This window comes from Lutzomyia longipalpis, chromosome 1, assembly GCF_024334085.1.
Source record: "Lutzomyia longipalpis isolate SR_M1_2022 chromosome 1, ASM2433408v1".
Taxonomy (NCBI): Eukaryota; Metazoa; Arthropoda; class Insecta; order Diptera; family Psychodidae; genus Lutzomyia; species Lutzomyia longipalpis.
The window spans coordinates 32,960,589-32,982,204 of record NC_074707.1 but is presented as its reverse complement, the minus strand read 5'-3'; the positions used below and the strand labels follow the sequence as shown (position 1 = coordinate 32,982,204).

The 21,616-nt window shown below is 37.6% G+C and overlaps 2 protein-coding genes across 3 annotated transcripts in view; one reads left to right on the top strand and one right to left on the bottom strand.

Moving 5' to 3' along the window:
- The window catches only part of LOC129786050 (putative fatty acyl-CoA reductase CG5065), an 824,046-nt gene that overhangs the window by 693,748 nt on the left and 108,682 nt on the right, over positions 1 to 21,616 (top strand). The window lies entirely within an intron of this gene.
- On the bottom strand, positions 13,731 to 17,157 carry LOC129786127 (uncharacterized). Of its 2 annotated transcripts, none has more exons than XM_055820960.1 (5): positions 16,638 to 17,157; positions 16,110 to 16,470; positions 15,818 to 15,898; positions 14,742 to 14,831; positions 13,731 to 14,225 (listed from the first exon to the last, which is right to left on the bottom strand). In XM_055820960.1, exons 1-5 carry the CDS (start codon positions 16,786 to 16,788, stop codon positions 13,955 to 13,957), a joined length of 954 nt encoding a protein of 317 aa, XP_055676935.1. In that variant the 5' UTR covers positions 16,789 to 17,157; the 3' UTR covers positions 13,731 to 13,954. The 2 variants fall into 2 exon arrangements, with proteins under 2 accessions (XP_055676935.1, XP_055676934.1); XM_055820959.1 differs by having other exon boundaries at positions 16,095 to 16,470; positions 16,638 to 17,077.

The window sequence follows — 21,616 nt, the reverse complement described above, 5'->3', positions numbered from 1 at the left end:
TTGAAGATTTATTTTGTCGTGGTTCGCCTGCAGTAGTTGGTACAATGGCAAAAATGTTTTGCAGGAGAAGCGCTGCTGGTTGCTCTCTCTCTGGGGGTCTTTCTGGTAATTCCAATGTGACGTGTGTGTATGCGTGGATTTGGGAGAGAATGGCGCGCAGAGGAAGCTGAACGGCAGAAGCTTGGTATATCGGGACAAGAAGCACCGAGCTTCCAGCCGTGGACGGTGCGACTCATTTGTGCGCGCGCATTCGCGAGTGTCGGTTGCTTGGCAACGCGCTCCTTCATCGAAAAACGTGTTCTTAGCAGTGCAAAGTGGTTTTTCTTAGCAAGCAGCCCCCACAGTTAATTCCTTCCTATCTGCAACTAAGTTTGTTCTCCTAAACTAACTCACTACTTCTCTCAGTTGACTTTGCTTAAAATAAGTTTTTCCTTTTTTGAAAATTTTTCCGTTTAACCGTAATCATCTTACCCAACATAATGACTTTTAACCACGAAATTGCAACAAATATCGCATTGAGCTCTGAAAGCAAAGAGATCGCAAGTGTGACGTGCTTATTGGCAAATTGGTAAACCCTCCCGTCTTGGTTAAGAGAGAGATAGTCCGTCTGGGTAGATTTGTCAATCTGCACTGCATATCGGACAATTGAGATTGAAGTACAATAATTTCCACACCGTAATAGAGTCTCTTGCAAAATAACACTATTTCCTCGATTTGAAAATGAAAGATATTAACATGTGCCAGTATGATCGCGAACCAGAGCCTGTATACCGCTGTTTCCACTGTAAGATAATTGGTATGAGAAGAAAAGTAAAAAAAAAAAAACTCAAGAGAAATATCTCTGCATTCGCGAAGGAGGGACACACAACGGAGGAGAAGCAGCACCAGCAATTACCCAATTTGGATTGTTATACCAATGAATTAATAATCTCGCGCATTTTAGAAGAACAGCAAATTTTTTTTATGTAAGTAACTCTTTTCATGTCTTGCTTTCTTTTTTTATCTCTTCCTTTTCGCATATTATTGCTACTTGTTGTGCATATATGTCTCTATTGGAGTTTGCGGGACATTTCATTTTGTGCGGCGTGTCTTTTCTTCATTTCACTGCCTTAATGGTTAAACCAACTTGCTGTGCAATTCTCCAAAACCAAAATTCCCGCCGAAATGTCTTTTGAAAGAAAAAAATATATAATTCGTATGATTACGACCTTTTAACTCTGCAGTTAGCACATGATTTTTGTGAAATGAGATTTTTATCATATTTGTGCTACCTACCTATATACATATGTATGTATCTTTTAAATATGTACCGTTTATTACATAATGTTATTTAGTTATTGCTTCGGCGGCGTAGGTTTTTCTTCTTCTTCATTTTTTTTTGTATTTTTCTTTTCGCCAAATGACTTCGAAAAAACTTGTTTCGAGATACTTTTACACATGTAGCCAGAGTGTGTGCAAATAACTCACCATAAGTATCCAATATTGCTTACATATATATGGGGGGATACCGCATTGTCGAAAAAAAGCGATCAGACAAAGAAGAAACGTTCAGGAGACGTTGCAAAATAAACTTTTTTCGATTTTTTTTCTTCTTTATTTCATTTAAATTATATCTGTAACATTTTGAAAATTAATGGCCAAAGCATTGAGGAGAATTTTTATATAATTAATGTGTGATCTAATATCGAAAATCTCACACACTCAACTCCCCCCAAACAAAAAAAAGCTCTCCATGGTTTTGCCACAGACAAAGCGCGGCAAAACGTTTGATTTTTCGCCAAAAAGGAGGTGTACAAAAAAATAATTTGACATTTTGGAGAATGGCGCGGAGATGGGCTCTGTGTAAGAAAAAAATTGAGCCTTCCTACAATTCCAAGAATTGTTAAATCGATACGAAATTTTAGTCGGTCCGCCTTGTTGGACTCTTCGAGAAGAACGTGGTCGATGGGAATGGAAAAGAGATGTTGTATTGAGAGCTGCTCGAAGGCTATTTGGTCTATTTTCGGGTCTTTTTGCCTCTTTCGAAAAAATGCCCACTTTTTTCTTCAACCGGTATGCTCACGAAAATTCTCCAATTCCCAGCACTGGCATGGAGGTTAAATTCTAAGGAGGGAGTCAAGGACTTCCTGAATTTTCTTTTCTTTTTCTGTCTATCAAGTTTTTTTTTTTTTTTTTTGAAAAGATCAATTGAAGGTAGATCTATCTAGTTGGACCTTGGTCTGAGCATGGATCGGTGTTAGATAACGAACGTTAAGTTTTCTTGTCGATCAGTCGTATTGTAAATTGATCTATTGGATCTATTGCAAGAAAATAGATAAATTCAAAATTAATTAACCTTAAAACGTTAAAATTCTATCGTATAAGAAATATTTTCTTACAAAATGTTCTGTAAAAAGTATAAATTAGCATTCCTGCGACGTCTTGATTTTTTTTTTAATTTCAAAGCTTTTTTGAAAAGAAATCTTTAATTCTTGTATTCTAGTAAGGTCTTGACTAGGTTTTTAACCAATTTTTGATGATTTTTAGTTAAATTTTTTTTTCATGCCAGCGACGCTCGGCTTATTTTTCTTTTTTTTTTGAATTTTAAAGCTTAATTGAAAGATTAGAGAAATTTTGCTTTCCAGCGATGCCTTGATTATTATTTTTCCCAATTTTGAAGCTTCTTTTGAAAAATTCAAAATTAGTAGAATTTTGCATTCCAGCGATGTCTTGAATAAGTTTTCTTTTATTAATTTTGATACTTAAAATTTAAATGCCAAAACATTAAAAAATCTAAATTATTGTTACGGCGGGAGTTTTTGTGCCGTACGATTCACCCTGACGAAAATGTGAGACGATGAGACTCAGTGAGGTATCCGGAAGAAAAAGATTTCGGATTAACTCAAATGAACAGATTTATTTAAACTCCAAAATGTGTGTGGTACAGGATGAGCTTCGTGCTCCAATATTTCAGTGTTGTTCTCTGCGATGGCGCAGGATAATTCTCTTTAAATGTAGATGTGCGCTCAATTTCCTCCGGAGACTCAAACGATGGGGCAGCTTTCGTGATGATGTGAAGATGTCGTTCTCAAGGCGCTCTAGCAATGCGGGCGTCTCTTGATGATCCGTAGAAAATGCCCAAAAGGGGAGCTCAAGCGATGCAGGTGTTGTCCTGAGGGCGTGCAGAAGATGTTCCCAAGGCGCTCTAGCGATGCGGGCGTAATCTTGAAGATTCGTAGAAAATGTTCCAAAAGGGAGCTCAAGCGATGCGGGCTTCGTCCTGATGGTGTGTAGATGATGTTTCCAAGGCGCTCTAGCGACGCGGGCGTCTCTTGAAGATTTGTAGAAAATGTTCCAAAAGGGAGCTCAAGTGATGCGGGCTTCGTCCTGATGGTGTGTAGATGATGTTTCCAAGGCGCTCTAGCGATGCGGGCGTCTCTTGAAGATTTGTGTTGATTTTCTACTATGCTGTCTTCAGCTGGCTTTGGTGATGCTCTTTGATGTGCTCAGCTGGTTTTGGTGATGTTCTACGATGTTTTCTGCTGCTGCTGCAAAAATCCTAATTCCCCTCTCCAGGTATTTCTCCAAAGTGCTGCTGCAAAAATCCTAATTCTCTTCTCCATGTATTTCTTCAAAGTGCTGCTGCAAAAATCCTAATTCTCCTCTCCATGTATTTCTTCAAAGTGCTGCTGCAAAAATCCTAATTCTTCTCTCCATGTATTTCTCCAAAGTGCTGCTGCTGTTGCCAAGTTCAATTTCCTTTTTGGTGCTGCTTTTTCCCTCGTTGAGAGCTCTTTGAGGTGGTTCCTTGGAGGTCCTTCCTCGGCGGCGGCGCACCGCAGAATGCGTGAAGATCGCTTGCGTGTATCGCTTATATGGGCTCTGCGGCACACGGCGATCCTCCTTCCATTTCACTCCCTCACGTTGTCTGGAAGTTTCCGTCTGCGTCACTGTAGGGTGTCTTTCTTTTGGACACGGAGTGACGCATCTTTCATCTCTCTCCCTCGTTGGCAGGATATTTGCTCGCTGGCTTCTCGAAAATTGGCGGATATTGCCAGCGAGTCAAATTAATTCTTATTAGTTGAAAAATTATAGAAATTGTAAAAAAAATGATTTTCGCGGGGAATTTCGGTAATTTCGTAACACTCCCCCCCGCTTAGCCGTGATCGTCCCGATCACGCTTATGGCCGTGCATCAGCATCAGGCCACCGTGAGAAATTGCCGCGATTTTGCTCTCCCTCATAGTTGGCAGTGCGAGATGTAGGTGAATATGACGTTTGTTGGCGTCGCCTTCGCTTCCCTCTTCTTGTTTGTCCAGAATTTCGTGGGACTCCATCTTGTTTCTCAACCTTTTCCGCCCGACGACTCATCACAGTTTCCTCTGTTGGTGAGGATGGCAAATTCGGATTTCTGGGAGCGTGTCCACTTGGCCTTTCTCTTGTGTGAGATGATGACGGACTTGTATTTCGTGTTGCAGCTTCATGTACCATGAAACGTGCGGAGAGACGACTGGCTCTAGTGGCTCTGCGACTGGCCTCGCACTCCATTGCGGTGATGAGAGCTGCATTAAGAGTAGCTGGACGGCTAATTCTCACCCAATCCTGCACGTCTGTATCAGTGATGCCATCGAGGAATTGCTGAACTGCAATGCGATCCTGTGCAACCACCGGGCATTCAGGATAAGCTCGTTGAACGAGTCTTCTCAATTCATTGGCAAATGCCGGGAGTTCCTCCTTCTGCTTTTGGTGTCGCATCCTGAGCTCTACGTGGCACACATCTCGCAGATGTTCTCGGCCAAAACGTAGTTTCAGAGCAGCCACTAGCTGATACCAATCATGTCGTTCCACCGATTGCATCGTGGTCAGAACGGCTAGTGCTGGTCCTCTCAAAGATGCTGCCAAGGTGATGGCCTTGTGTTGAATTCTCCAGCCATGTGCACTGGCTACTACATCAAAGTGCAGAAGATAATCCTCCAAGGGCTCAGTGCCGTCGTATGTGTCCACTTTGAGTTTTGGAACTCCAAAAGCGGATGGTGTTGGAGATTGTGGAGCAGGATCATAGAATGTCACACTGCTCCTGGGATAATTAAATTGCCTGGTTGACGTGGCTGGTTGTTCTTCCTCAGTCCACATTGTTGTACTCTTTGTGGTAGTGTTTGGAATTGACGTTGAACGTTGATCACTCATATAGGTTCTGGTGGGTGTCCTTTCGGGGGAATCGTGAGTTTTAACTGTAGCAGTATGGAGAGCGGGTGAGCCAAGCGAATCTCCTTCTTGGCGAGGAACTTCCTGCAGCGGTGTTTTCTTCGTTGTCTTTGCTGGTAAATTTCCTTCTGCCACCATCCTTACTCCTCTTTCTTCTAGATGCTCTTCGGGGGTAGGCACATCGTCGGAGAAGTAGGTGCTGGACGTGGAGATAGCGTCTGCTGTTCGGACACACAAATTTTCCAGTCTATGAGTGATGTGTTGCTCTCTGTCGAGGAGGTATTGAATCTGTCGGGATTGTTCAAGTTGAACATCCATGAGTTGCTGAATCTTTTCTTCCGTATTCCGAGAAACTTCATTAATTTTCTGGAACAGTGCTTCCTTCAATGCATCCAGCATTGCTGAAATCTCACCATTCTCAGCATTCGTCATCTTTGGGTGTTCTTGGATCCCACCGCTGCCACCAATTGTTACGGCGGGAGTTTTTGTGCCGTACGATTCACCCTGACGAAAATGTGAGACGATGAGACTCAGTGAGGTATCCGGAAGAAAAAGATTTCGGATTAACTCAAATGAACAGATTTATTTAAACTCCAAAATGTGTGTGGTACAGGATGAGCTTCGTGCTCCAATATTTCAGTGTTGTTCTCTGCGATGGCGCAGGATAATTCTCTTTAAATGTAGATGTGCGCTCAATTTCCTCCGGAGACTCAAACGATGGGGCAGCTTTCGTGATGATGTGAAGATGTCGTTCTCAAGGCGCTCTAGCAATGCGGGCGTCTCTTGATGATCCGTAGAAAATGCCCAAAAGGGGAGCTCAAGCGATGCAGGTGTTGTCCTGAGGGCGTGCAGAAGATGTTCCCAAGGCGCTCTAGCGATGCGGGCGTAATCTTGAAGATTCGTAGAAAATGTTCCAAAAGGGAGCTCAAGCGATGCGGGCTTCGTCCTGATGGTGTGTAGATGATGTTTCCAAGGCGCTCTAGCGACGCGGGCGTCTCTTGAAGATTTGTAGAAAATGTTCCAAAAGGGAGCTCAAGTGATGCGGGCTTCGTCCTGATGGTGTGTAGATGATGTTTCCAAGGCGCTCTAGCGATGCGGGCGTCTCTTGAAGATTTGTGTTGATTTTCTACTATGCTGTCTTCAGCTGGCTTTGGTGATGCTCTTTGATGTGCTCAGCTGGTTTTGGTGATGTTCTACGATGTTTTCTGCTGCTGCTGCAAAAATCCTAATTCCCCTCTCCAGGTATTTCTCCAAAGTGCTGCTGCAAAAATCCTAATTCTCTTCTCCATGTATTTCTTCAAAGTGCTGCTGCAAAAATCCTAATTCTCCTCTCCATGTATTTCTTCAAAGTGCTGCTGCAAAAATCCTAATTCTTCTCTCCATGTATTTCTCCAAAGTGCTGCTGCTGTTGCCAAGTTCAATTTCCTTTTTGGTGCTGCTTTTTCCCTCGTTGAGAGCTCTTTGAGGTGGTTCCTTGGAGGTCCTTCCTCGGCGGCGGCGCACCGCAGAATGCGTGAAGATCGCTTGCGTGTATCGCTTATATGGGCTCTGCGGCACACGGCGATCCTCCTTCCATTTCACTCCCTCACGTTGTCTGGAAGTTTCCGTCTGCGTCACTGTAGGGTGTCTTTCTTTTGGACACGGAGTGACGCATCTTTCATCTCTCTCCCTCGTTGGCAGGATATTTGCTCGCTGGCTTCTCGAAAATTGGCGGATATTGCCAGCGAGTCAAATTAATTCTTATTAGTTGAAAAATTATAGAAATTGTAAAAAAAATGATTTTCGCGGGGAATTTCGGTAATTTCGTAACATTATTTTGAAAAAAATTTAAAAGACTTTTTCTTCTTCTTAAATTACTTCTTTTCTCCGTTCCTTGGCAGAAACTTCCATGGAACTTCTCACCTTGAAAGGGAGAGATAGATAATTTCTTTTGGGTTTTAGTGGCTGTTTTTTTGGTGATGCATAATTATTTTCAAAATAATCTTGCAATCGTGTGTTGGCATTCCCTTGTCTGGCCTTTAAATTCTCCAACCAAGCTTTTGCTTTGTAGCTGGTTTTTGGAAACCACCAAAAGAAATATATGCAACGAAGAACGCGAAGATGGTTCACTGAAAACACAAATTACACTCAAAATTCCTGATTATGGGCCACAAGAATGAGTATCTCCGAGAATTGTATGCAATTTAATCCCTGAAAAGAGTCTCTTTTTTGTTGTTATTGGTGGTGCCTTCCTCGGAAAAAGGGTACCTATATATGCAAAAGAACAATAGAGTAAGGTCTTCTTTTACTTTGGGTATGGTAAATTTTCTTCTTCTTTTTGTGTTATTTTCGAAAGTTTTGTGCACATTTTGTGTCCCAAAAAGCGTTTTAAGAAAAAAAAGGTGCATGCGACGAAGAAAGAGAAAAAGATTATGAAAATAAAAAGAAAATCTCTGTGGGTGTAACTGTTTGTCGGCGCGCAGAGAGAATCTTTTGGGTCTTCTTTTCGGGTGGATACTTTCCAAGTGAGACACCAATCTTTTGTGTGTCCAAATTGTACCTTGAACTGTCTTTTTTTTTTGCTTCTTCTTAAAGTTTGGATGAGCTAAATAAGTTTGAGTGGAGCTACAGGGTGTGCAAGGAGGGGGATGCATAAGAGGGGTGTTCGTAAAAGTGGACGGGGGAAAAAAGACAGGCAAAAATGGATGGAAAAGATATTAAACGTGTAGCGCTTAGATGGTCGGAAGAGGAGAAGAGATATATTTCGTAATTACAGTGTAGCGGTCCCATGCGTTTTTTCGTTCTTTTGTGCTGCGCGGCCCGCGATGAATTTGAATCCATCAGTCAAGACAGTTGGGTGAAGGGAGAACTAAAGATTGAAGCCAGGTAATTTTTGTACATAATGCTGAAAATGCATTCTCTACCACATGGCTGCATTCTCTACCCTCTTTTACCTTAGCAAATCAGAAAGGGCTTATTGGTGTGCGAAAAGGTAGCTCAACAAAGCTGGAATGGTGGGATTTCTTTCATCTCTCCTTGAAGAGGGTGAAAGGAGCGCGCGCAGCTACCTGAACTTTTCCCAGTATATCCCCATTATCTTCCCATGTCGGGGTTTTTGTGTTTTCAGTGAGAGAGAGTCAGTTGGTATGTTGGATTTCCGTTCTTCCAGCAACCATCTGTTTATATGGCCTCTCTTGCTCATAAGTTTCCGAAATTGCCGCGAAAGACGGATGGGAGCAACAAAAAAGTGCATCATTGAGATGCTGAGTTGTATTATATACACATGCAATTAGCCAATGGATGGGAAATTGTACTTTTTTTAAGGGGCAATGCGAAAGAAGAATCTCTCACAGAGTATTTTTGGAGAGAGAGATGAGATAAGAAAGCATCACAGCATCACACAGCATCTTTTTGTCATCACGTTGCTCCCAAGTGCATTGATGCATTTTTAGTGTTCACGACACAATCCACATGGATTGCATAGTGAAAAGAGATACAGTAAGGTACATACCAGAAATTTTTACTTAAAAGAACCCCCATGTCTCCGCTGCAACCACGTTCGCGAAGACGACGAGAACAATCGAACGGTGTTTCCACCTACAAATTGACAAAACCGTTTTGTCATTGTATCAGTTCTCACCAACAGACCGCACGATATACAAATAGTTATGTATTTTACGGTAAAAAAATTTGTTTTTCCCCTTTTATATTTTTATATTATAAATAAATTAAGGCGTGAACACCTCAATTTTGGCTGCAATTCAATAAGACACGAAACACGATAAGATGTCTGTAGAAAAAAAAGCTCCACAAGACAAAGGTGAGCGCACACATTTTGGCTACATCATTTTTATAATTAATCTATTGAGAAGACCCACAAGAAAATTTATTCTTACAACTTGTTCTCGCTCTGAGAACAATTTTGAGATTGATTTCATTTTACTTTTTTAACCATGTATCTTCCTCCACGGTCGCTCCCAGAAAATACTTCTATGGTTCTTAAATTTTTTTCTGAATGAGAAACTTTAGGGAAATTTTGGTTGAACAATAACAGTCTTTGTACTCTGATACATAGTTAAAAAAAATCTCTGCACACGTAAGTGCAATGCCACGCAGCTGTATTGACATTTGGTATAGCATGGTTAAGAAAAAATATATGTGATAAAGTTCTTTCATGAAAAATGTATAATTTTGATATAACCACATGTTGGGCTGAGGTTACGTTGGAAGGCTTCTTGCACATAATTTGTAAAGGAAATTTTTCAGAAATACGTTACATTAATACCTTCAGATTAAATATATCGGATAGGTAAACTTTGATTTTGAGGGCTACATTGTAAAAACGGCTAAGTCGGTTCGGAGCTCATACAAAGTTATCCGGTTTTACAATAGCCCTCAATTTAAAATCTTTAAAAATGCATTTTGTATCTGGTTGAATCTAATAAGGATCAGTCTTAGACGTTTTAGAATTCAATTCACTATTTTTCATATTTAAGCAATGTGTAGGTAGGGCCTACATATATACCTAGAATAGATAAGATAGGATGGAAACGACGATCAGACGGATGATGCGAAAAAAATCGAAAGTACGCATTAGAATGATCAGGCCAACTATTAGAAAAACGATCAAATAAGATGAATAATCAGGCGAACGAACATGATGATAAGACAAACAGTTGAATGGACGGAAGATCAAACGAATGAATGATCTGACAAACAATTTAACAAACGACTGATCAAAACAAGGAATGATCGAACAAACAGTCGAACGGACGGATGATCAGAAGAACTGATCAGATCAGACAAACGGTTAAACGGGCGGATGATCAGTCGAACGATCACACGTATAATCGAATGAATAAACGATCTTACGGAAAAACATTTTGAACAACGAAAGGACAATCTTAAGGATTAACGAACAAACGGACAGACATAAGATAAACGGACGAAAGATCAATCGATTGGACAAAAGAACTCTACAACACTTTTTTTTAAGTTAAGAAATTAAAAAATTTTTTTTTACTTCCTCAAGCCCAAATATCAGAATAAAAATTCAAATGTGTAAAACGTTTATTTCTGTCCCATTCGTCCTTAACGATTTTAAAGAGTTTTAACATAAATTTTGCAATTCTACACCATCAATACATTGTAGAAAACATACTTAAATTATGCGGTTTAAAAAAAGGCTAATTTTGTGGAAGATTCCAGAGTAACCACAGCCCGAATCATATCATCAGAATGGTTTTTCTTAAGTACACATTCACAAAATGCTATAGAGCTACAAACATATGTATATGAATATGACGAGTGTTCAAGGAAGTGAAGAAATACTTGGATCATCATCAATTATAGCACCATAAAATTGAGTGTGCACCATGGCGAGAAAGAAATTCCTTCTTGAAGCCACAGTGGGTATCAAGAAGAGGAGGTTTGGTGTGATGTGACCTCCTCTTTCTCCAACATTCACAGTGTATTCCATGTAGGGTGGGATAAGGTCAATGTTTTGCCAATAAATAGTAATATTGCACTTGTCCCGGCCTATCTGTGATACAACACAACTCAGCGACCCACGAGATTGGCACCACAAGAAGGTATAATAGTGTCCAAGTGCAAATTATTGGTGAAAAGTCAAGAGAGCGCGAAGAGAAAAAAAAAGAATGGTCATCGATGGAAATTTATATACATATGCTGCATACATCGATACTATTATGCCAATAATAGCCATGAGAGGTTCAACTCATTTGCGATATAATGCGAAATTTTATCGTTTTTCCATGCCTCGCGACCTAACTGTTACTCTTAAGAAAGTTAAATGGTCAGTGCTTGCCATGGGAGAGACCTCGAAGGTGGTGATGGTGAAAAAGAATAAAAAAAAAGAAAATGTTTAGAATTAGTTTGAGATATTTATATTTCGCGCGACATGGACCACACCCCAGAGAAATATCTTTATTTTAATGCTTCTCTAAAATATTAAATGCCCGTAATAGCGTGTATAGGAATATAAAGTAATTCCCGACCAAATCATCGATCGCATTTTTGTGAGTACCCAGCAGTGCATTACTCTCAGAGATCAATAACCATAAATTGTACACAAGACTCCACCAGTGGTGTAGAGATTACGTTATTAAGTAATGTATGTTTGTACATTTCTCACGAAAAAAAAATCCCCTATCTCTCTCTCACTCCCAATCATTTAACATGATGCTCTCTCTGGAGGAGGAAGAAAAGTCAATTTGTTTGAGAATTTTTTCTTTCCACAATAGATCGTTTCTCAAATGTATTGGTTTGGGTGTTTGGACTTTTCTTTGATTGTGCATTTATAATAAAATTCACTGTTAAAAGTGCTAGCGGTCGTCGTCATTGCTTTAATTGCTGCCAACAGTTTTTTTTTCTTCCAACATCTTCTTGTCTCTACTTTGAGATTCTTCGCTGGAAAGTCATCTCATGGGCGACACACTCATTCAGCAACAACATGATCTTTGGGGGCACTGTAGGTGGTACAAGGCTTGGGAAATTTCCAACTCTTGCATTCGCATAACATGAAATATTTGCAAGCAATGTACACATAGCACAATGTTTTGCAATAATTTTGCTCTTAAACTGCTTATTTTATTCAATATCTCTCACTTTTATAAATATTTAATCATTTCTATTGATTTTTCTTTCAATTTTTAAGCTGATTTTGATTAGTTTTATTTCTTTAACTGTTGATTTTAAATAGTTTTTTAACTCTTTTATGCTGCCAGGTTTCCTTTAAGTTTAATTTAAGTAGAAAAACTTTTTTTTGCTTCTTTTTGGGATCAAAAAATTGTGAAAACATCAAATTAGATCATACTATTTTGTTTTTTAAAATAGCTGCCAAAGAAACAGATTGACTGATTTTTTTTAACCCTAATTTTTAAAACGGAAGGATAACGTTTCAGAATTAAATCGGTTATATCAAAAATCGTTATATAAATTCGAAAATTAATTTCTGAACAGAAAACTTAGAAAATCTAGATGATTTTTTTTCATTTGAGAATATCAGTTAAAGACCAATAGATCAATCCAATCTAGGTCATCTTTAACCTAGTTATTTCCAGAATTTCCTTAAGAATAATAACAATTTCATTTCATAGAAATCCTTAAAGTTTTAGAAAAACAAACAAAATATGAAAATATTTAGAATTTTTATGCTTTGTTTTGGGATTGAAAATTAACCAAAAATATTTCTTTATGCTTTCAAGCTACCTAGTTATTTCTAGATTATTTTTTAAATTTCACGAAGTTTGATTAAAAAACAAAACTAATTTGATTGTAAAATTGTCGAGAAAAGTTTAATTCTTGACCGAAATTCTTAAAATTTTTCAGCAGATAATTCAGAAACGTTTTTAACAATTTTTTTTGAATATTATTAAAACATAATTTTTTATGCAAATTTTAGGCACTCTTAAAAAAATCTTTAAAAAAATTCTGAAAATTTTTTCTTTAAAAGATCCTAAATTTCAACTCATAAAAAATCATTTTTGGAAAACTTTTGTTACAAGAAAATTATGAAAGAAAAATTCTTCAAAGGCAACGTTAAAACATAAATGTAGCACCTTTGGCAACACATCTCACACGAGATGACCGGGCAACATCTCGCATTGTGTACCACTGGCAATATCACGCGTTTCTTTATAACTTCTTCACCTTCCATCAACAATGTGTGCCAAGATGGTTCTGGTAAATACTCACAGAGAACTTTTCCTACCACAATCGCCACGTCAAATTTCTCATTAATTTCTTCCACTCGCAATGAACCTGTGTTCCAGCACTTCTTTCACTCATGCTGCTCCGTACAGCAAACTCGGGTTGCCCGTAAGAAATGTTCGCGTTCTTTTGGGTAAATGTGGAGAAAATAATCTTGTAAGAGATTAGCTAGAGTGGGAAAAAGGGAGCAAAAACATCTCATCTTTATTCCGATATTTTCGTTGTTCTTTTTCTGTGCTATTTTGTATCACACATAGCGTTCTCGCAGTTGAACCGTGAAATATTCAATTTCATCAGGCAAGACAATGTTGCCTGTTGGCCCGTATATGCAGATCTCATCACTAATACGCGGGACGTGCTAAAAGGAGCAATGACAGGGGGGCGGCTTTGAGCATCTTTCCAGACAGTATTGTACATAGTTTTTTTTTATCTTGCTGTTGGGTCTTACTTAAAACCTTCTTGAATGTCACAGCAAAACAATGTGTGGCTCAATTTTTGCTCCTCGCCATTGGTTTTGTGTGCTTCCTCTCTTGTGTGGAATTTTCGGACCTACCATCATGCACTTCTTACTTTGTCAATATAGCCCATTGAAGCACAAGGAAATTTGAGAATGCACCACCCTCGGTCCTGGTATCAAATAACCGCGCAAAGATTAAGAAGAAAAAACTACCGGACGTTTGGCAAACCACAAAATTACAGAATTAAAATTCATCAAATAATGCTCCGAACCCGCTGCTGAACATCATAATAAACTCTCGTTAAGTTTTTTTATTTTCCGTTTTTGCTCAAAAGAAAATGCGAAAGAAAAATCATAAAAATACAGTGCAGAAAATAAGCTTGAAATTTATACTTGAGGATTTATTAAATTTTCTTCATGAGGTATAATGTACATTATAAAAAAAGAACATGGACACTAAATTAAGGTTGATGCGCGAAGTAAAATACTGTATTATGGGGGCCTCCGTTTGGCCACTGTGGCATTTTTTTTTGCATATTTAATAATAAATTCTCCCTGCCATTATGTGGAAGTCAACACACACATGATGCTACGGAGACAAATCTCAGTGTTTCTCACCCAGTGCATTCACTAGCTGAATCGTGAACTTGGCCACCAATTCCAGGGCCCTATGTTCCGGCATTTCGGCCAATGATGTCGCCATGAAGTGTCCGAAGGCGTTGAATTTGTCGGCGCGTCTCTCAAAATTGTGCCGATTCAGCAGTTGATTCTGCAGATACATCTGATCATGGTGGTGGCCAGATATTTCGCTGTGCTTGCGTTTCAGTCCGTCTACATTGCGTACATTTATGTAGGGGGTTGATGGTTGGCTGGTGCTGAAAGCATGCAGCACATTAAATTCAAATTGAAGCCACAAATAAAAACTTAAAAAAAAAAATTTAAAAAACTATGTCCCGAAATTCCTAATTGTCATGAAAGGGTTAACACAACTTGACTGCTAAAGAAACCTCTCAGTCTATTAGAAGACTGGCTAAAAGCAATGCGCAGACGTACGATCTGTATTCGCACAGTATAAACATAAATTTTTATTATTTAATAACATTTTTTATGTCCAAAAATAAAATGTTACACATAGAAAATGTTATGTGTAGGTACAAAAAAAACAGCGAACCCACTCAGAGCCACCACACAATTGCTCTCCTGCAACCTATCGAGTTTCGTAGAGTACCCCGAATTCAATCTCACAAAATTTGCCCAATACGTGTAGTGGAAAAAATATCATAGTCGTGGCGTTAAAAGTACGAAAAACAAAAAAAAATCAAAACGCGCGATTTAATATTTACACCTTCAGTTGGGGATTTAACACATACACGCGAATGCTATGTACTCACCTTGCTTGCGGTTGCGATAATTCCGATACATTGGCACTCTGTTTCTGCTCACTATTCTCCGCGGCATCGTCTTTTGAATCGTCCGCACCTCTGCAAATAGCAAAATTTAATTTAATTAATTAATTGCACAAGAGCCAAACGTTAAATGTCATTTTGAAATCGCTAACACAGCCCTTAATGTTCCACCACATGACTGATTGCCTTGGGGTTTGATGAAAGATTCGTTTTTACTTTTTACTCTGACCCCTTTCGCGATATCATGAAGCATAGGAATATTGATATTTTCGATCGGAGAACGTCTTCCTTGGCATCTTGTACAAAAAAATTAATGTATTTCTTATTTTTAAAAATAATTTGATAGATTTGTATTCAATGGACGTGAAAGGGTTAAATTTGTATTTAAAGTCTGTGATTTAAGGTTTCTGGGGTAGTTGCCGAGCTTTCGATATTATTTTTTCGAATATCTGTTCTTAATGCAGATGGCGCTAGAATAGCAATAGTTCGACTATCATTCGGATGAAACTATTATTCGGAAAATGAAATATTTGGCGTCAAAAATGACAGATCGAATTAGGAAGGCAAAGTGAATAGACGCAACCAGTTTTCCTCCGTATTAAAGTGTAGTTATCGCGTAAAATAAAGAGGTTTTCAGTGAACAAGCTAGTAGTGGCGTTAGTACGTAAAGACCTAACTAAAGCTTTTTGTAAGAAGACGGTTTTCGTTGTTTTTTCTCACTAGCTCCTTGTCAAATTGTATCGCACTGTCACTGTCAAACAAGAAATGCGATTTCTATGTTTTCTAAGTATTCTACAAGCCTATAGTTCTTAGAACGTTAACAATTTAAAAAAAAAATGTTCAACCGGTTCACCCAGCGAAGAATCTCGAAAAGACGCTTCACTGTGAATCACCATAAAAAAATAACTAACGAACATTAAAAATAACCTCCCAATTCTCAATTCAAGAGTCTCTCTCTCACTAAACCAAACTCAACTGAAAATTGTTGGAGGAAGTATAGCAATAAATAAATATTAAGACTAATAAAAAAACGAGGAGTATGAAAGATTTTGAAGACTTACAGCACAACGGTGGGATTTATAAAATTCTCCACTCCATTCGGTGATTGTTGATTTGCAGCGTCTTCCTCTTCTACTTCGTCACTATATATGAAATAAAATGAGCGCGAGAGAGATGGGTGAGAGAGGGAGAGAGAATAAACCATTAAATTGAGAAAGTTTTTGTGCATTAAAAATAGAAACTAGCAAAATTATTGAGATGTAAATGAATAAAAAAAAATCAGTGAAGAATTTTTTGAAGTAGGTAGCAAGAAAAAAAAAATTAGAGGGTGAATTTTACACGTTGGAACCGTACGAGTCATAGATGTATTCGGCTTTGACATCACTCGGTCCCTCGACCATCTTTTGGTAGTTCTCCTGCTGCTGTCGTTGCAATTCAAATAGACTGCACTCAGAACCGCCAGCTATGCTATCAATGTATTGCTGATGCTGTCGCGCTATGTTGGGTAGATGATTACCCTGCCGCTGCTGATTGCGACGCATCATGGCTTTGTAGGATTTCCTGGGGCGGATGTGCCCATCCAGGAAGGTCATAAGATTATATAGTGCCCATGTGCACCGTGGTTCCTCACCCTCCTGGCGCATCGTCTCCAATTTGCGCTTCTCCAGATTGTATCGATTCCGCAATTGATACATACGCTCCTTCAGGAGGTTGGCTGTTCGTACAACATCGCCCCCAATGGGCGCCAAACGCGAAATAAGTAAAAAAAAAAAGAAACGAATTAAATTGCAAAGTCAATAAATCCAACATCAGCAATTAAATGCGACAGAGAGAGCGTGTGAGGGAGAGGGAGAGAGAGAGAAGAACAAAATTCGTTATTACCATTGTAGCCAAGTTTTGCCGCAATCTCCATCCATGCCTTCTCAGTGTGGACTCTGTCTTTGAAATTGGGATGGCTCTTATCGTAGAATGCTCGACATTTTGCGTATTCCTCGATAATGCATTTATCTAAATCACCCATTCTGTCTAGCATTTAAGAAACTATTCGCATTGCGACAAACAAACAAAAAATTACAATCCCATCCGCGGCACCACCAAAGACGTTCTTAAGAAAAATGCAATGATCTGGACGCTCTATGTCCAAAAACAAATATAATCCCCCGCGAGACACACAAGAAGATTTTATATTGTATTTTATATGAAAGAAAAATTCCGGGGTACACAGCACCGCAGCGCGGACCCTCTCTCTGCGACGTAGTTTTTAAAACTAATTTTTCCTCTGTGAGATTTTAACAGTAAACTCAGCTCTTCTCCAATAAAATTGTGAGGTTGTTGTTCGGTGAAGGGAACTTCGGCGTCGAATCGGCCAAGAGTCGCACACCAATCGGGTCTATTAAAAACAATCATAAAAATGTATGGCGCGTATTTAGGTATAGAAATTTCCTTTATAATAAAAGTTAAAAACTCTCCCAAATACACCCAAAGATACCCTCCATCTCGCTCGGACGCGCTTGTCTAGCGCAAACCACGCCGTTCGCACTTGTACCAAGCCATCGGGGAGACGTTATTTACTTCATCCACAAACTCCTCAGTCAACGCGCCGTAGAATCGGTGTAGTTGTGCCGCTCTTGGTGGTGTGTTGAGATTTCGTGAGCACCAAATGCTTCTCGAGTCTCTCACTTCTCTCAATTTCTCAGATATTTTCTCAAATACTGTAGGATTTTCTTAAGTAAAAAAACCTAACCATTCATTATGCGCACAGAGACGAATTCAGGCAAGAGATTTAGCTTTAACACACAGCTCAGTGTATGAGATAAAATTTGCCCTACCTCCATAGCGTCTTTCGTGGTATTGGGCAAAAAGACGATGGGCAAAGGACTATTGATTTTTGAGACTTGGAAGAAGTAAAGACTTTTTTTTAATGCTTGTTTACTGCTTTTATACATATAAAATCTTTATTTTCACCCTACCTATGTACAATACAAACCTTACAATGTTGGAGAGTATTTAGAGCTAAAATGCGCGGAATTTCCTCTACATATTGTTTTTTTTTCTTTTTACATAAGGCATTAGATTAAGAGGTAAAAGCAAATATTTTTAAGGTTGATTATGAACTCCGAGATACGATTTTTCTTCGTTTCTTCCACCCGTCTTCACTGTATTGAATGTAGCATTAATACATAACATAACATATACTAATTTTTATTGTATATCTCTTCGCATCTAATGTCTTACATACATTGTTACATAGTATTAGAGCATAATTTGAAAAATATTTTTTTTTATCTCTGGCGCTTGAACACAGACACGTGAAGAAAATTTAAATTATTACCACAGAAAATGTAGGAAAGAAAACACAATCATACACCCAGTTCTCAAACATTTCGTGGCCGATATTTTTTTCATTCCTTTGAGTTATCTCTCTACAAATTGGATGAGTGTGAGAGATTTTTACAATGGCGAGGAATGCCAAATAAAAGAGTGTTTGATTAAATTGATATTAATTGAAGGGGGTATGGATAGTGGAAGCTATAAATGTGTGCGTTTTTTGTGAGTAATATGTATGTACATAGCATAATAAAACTCACACCATCGATGGTAATGATTTAGCCAGAAGACTTTTGCTTATTATTTTACAAAAACAAAAAAAACAAGCACCACACGGGGGAAGATAAACCAGATAATTTTCTTAAGTTCAAAATTGAGCGAATGCGGTATTTTACAGATTATATTTCAAGGTTTTGAAATTGATTTTGGATTAGATTATATAGAACAACACAATTTTCAGCAACATCAAAAGGAATGGTGCACAAAGATCATTTTGCTACTTTGTAGCTTCACACAACATAAATGGTCAAAGGCACAAAGAAGAACAAGTTGGTAGAATTGAAGAGGAGAACCACGTTGTATTATGTACAATAGATAGGTATGTTTCGTTTTATAGTTAGAAAGGTCTTTCCCAATAGTTTATGGCTTTTAATTTAAAACACGTGCCAAGATATTAATGATTTTTCCTGATATTAAAACGAAATATCAATAAGAATACAGGTATATAGATACGCTAAGAACTAAGATTGCAAATCTGTTCTGATTTACCCATTAACGGTTTTTGATATTCTTTAATCTTATAAAGATGAAGCCATACAATTTCTTCAAAGAATATACCTTTATGACGTACTTTTGTAAGATTTCTCAAGAGCTTTCATTTAAATCCAATTTCATCAAAATCGGATCATTAAAACCGAAGTTATGATCGATTTGTTTATGAAAAACTGATTGATCATTTCATGAACCATACTGACTGAATAATTTAACTGTTATTTAAGTTATTGTTTATTGTTTGTAGTTTGTCGTTTGTTATAACTTTTAAAGTTTTTTTTCTAGCTTCTTCTTATGCTTTTTAATGTCGAAATCTGCTCGCAGCCTATTAGTTGGTATACCACAATCGTGGTATACCATTTCCTAGTATATTTTTATGTTTTTTTCTCTAACATTTAACGTGACATTTTTAACGTTTGACGTTACTTTTCTAGTATTTGACGTTTATTTTGACGTTTGACGTGCCTTTTCTTTTTTTACGGTAAATTTATTGTTTGACATAACTTCCCTGACTTTTGACATTTCTTTCACAATAAGTTGAACATTTATTCTCCCCTTTTTTTACGTTTATTATTACTCTAATCATTTCTTTCTAACGTTTAATGTTCATCCTACCGTTTTATGATTCTTTTGTAAATTCAACGTTTATTTGATATTTATTTTAACGTTTTAATAACATTTGTTGGTTTTTTTTTAAGTTTTCGCGTTTTTCTTTCTATCTTTTAACGTTTCTATTTTACTTTTTAAAAGCTTTTTTTTTAATACAAATTTAACATAGAAATAATTTTGTTTATATTTCATTTACTTTAAGGCCGAAACCAGATCTTTTCTTAAAATGGTTTGGGCTTAACAGTCAGACCAAAAGAAAAATTGTTTTCTAGTCATCCTGTTTAAAAATGTTTTTAATTAAATACAATTTCCTTTTTAAATTGTTTATTTAATAATTGAAATAACAATTAAATTTCAAAAGAATAATTTTATTCAAATCTTCGATTGTATAAAAAAAATCCTCTACAGTCTGTGGTAGCTCTGAGTTGTACTTCCTTTTCTATCTAAGTACCTACCTATATGCATATTGTGTAGTAAATGTGTAGTTATTTGTAGTTAAGTTGAGGAGACTCCAATCGGGGTATTTCACTCCACATGGCAATCTCATGGAGATTATAACTTCAATGGTGAGAGAGTGAGGTGTAAAGATGCAAATTGATTGTTTTCTCGGCAGTATTTTAACGCACCAGAAGGCATCTCCGGGGAATGAATAGTGCGACGTTACATAGAGAATGGGTGGCTGAATATTTATGATCACTCTGGGTAAATGTCTCTTCCTGGATCTTCTATGCCGAGGCTCGCGTACACCATTTGCATTTGCATCTCATTAAACTTTTTGGCAGTTAAACGGTGGTTGCCCATTTAAACACGATGATCGCCCCAAAAATTCTCTGTACAGGGAAGTTGATCTCCATTGGTGCCAATGAACATCGATCGTGACTCGGTGATAGCGCATAATCTCTTCTTGGTGATCTTCGTGTTTTTCTCCGGAGATTTTTCTTGATTCTCATTTTATTTTTTCCTCTTCTAGTTTACTGGAAAAGTTCCTTTACATCTTTATTATTATTATTCGTTTTTTTTTTCGTGCTTTTTTTCATCGTTGTCTTATACTTTGTATTTTGGTTGTGAGGCGCAGTGCTTGAGCGCGAAGTGATGGTTTCCATTGAACCTAACTGTATATGCTCTCCTCTGGATTTTATTTGAAATTGTTGCTGGTGCTGTGTTGTGATTAATACGAAATTGTGAACAAATGTACGAATGTGGTTGATGATTTATAGATCGAGAGCTCTCTCCCGAGCTTCTTCAATCTATCTTCTAGGGTGTTGTATTGAATGAGCATAATGTTCTTGACTTTAGAGTTTATAGTTCTTACCAAGCAGACATCTCTTTCAGTGCAAAAATTGCACAAAAAAAGACATTAAAAATTTTTAGTACAAAACATTCTCATCTTTCGTGATATTTAACATTGGCAATTTCACCTACTGCGCGAGTAATTTCAGTCGATGAGTGCAAAAAATTACTTTATTGTTATGATTAATAAATTGGATGGTACATAATGGTCAGATGGTGGAATGAGGAGTAATCAATAAATTGTAATTTTATTGCATTTTCTGCAACATTGCAATTATTACTTATTGCAAATAATAAAAACATTCGCGCAAGAAAGACATGATCACGATTGCACATTACTGCTCTCTGCCGATCTTCAATGAGATGAAATGAAAAGAAGAAGAAGAGAAAGACCATTGTGTTGGGAGCACAAGAAGTTTCTGGCTTTTCTCATTTCTTGAATAAGTTCTTTTTTTAAGATCAATAATTTTTTTTGCGAAATGTTCAAAGGTTTAGAAGTTTCTTTTGAATAACCTAGATTTTAGATTTTAAAGTGAAAATAAAAATGGCGTTTAAAAAAAATGAAATTCGAAATTACTAAAGGTTTTTATTTTATATTTTAACGTCTAATTCTGTGGATTTTTGAAGTTAGCAATTATATATGTATATTTCTGAGATTTCTTAAGAGCTTTTAAGCTCAATTTGAACAAAATCGGTTAAGTGGAACCTGAGATAGGTAATGAAAAGATTCTTTCTGTATTTTCGAAAGAAAGGTCCTGATGTCAGTTGCAACGTACTAAGATTTAAAAATTATAAAATGGCGGTGTCGAAAAAAGGACGCCTTAAGGCTTTCAGTAGTTTTAAAAGATTTTCAAGCTAGTTCT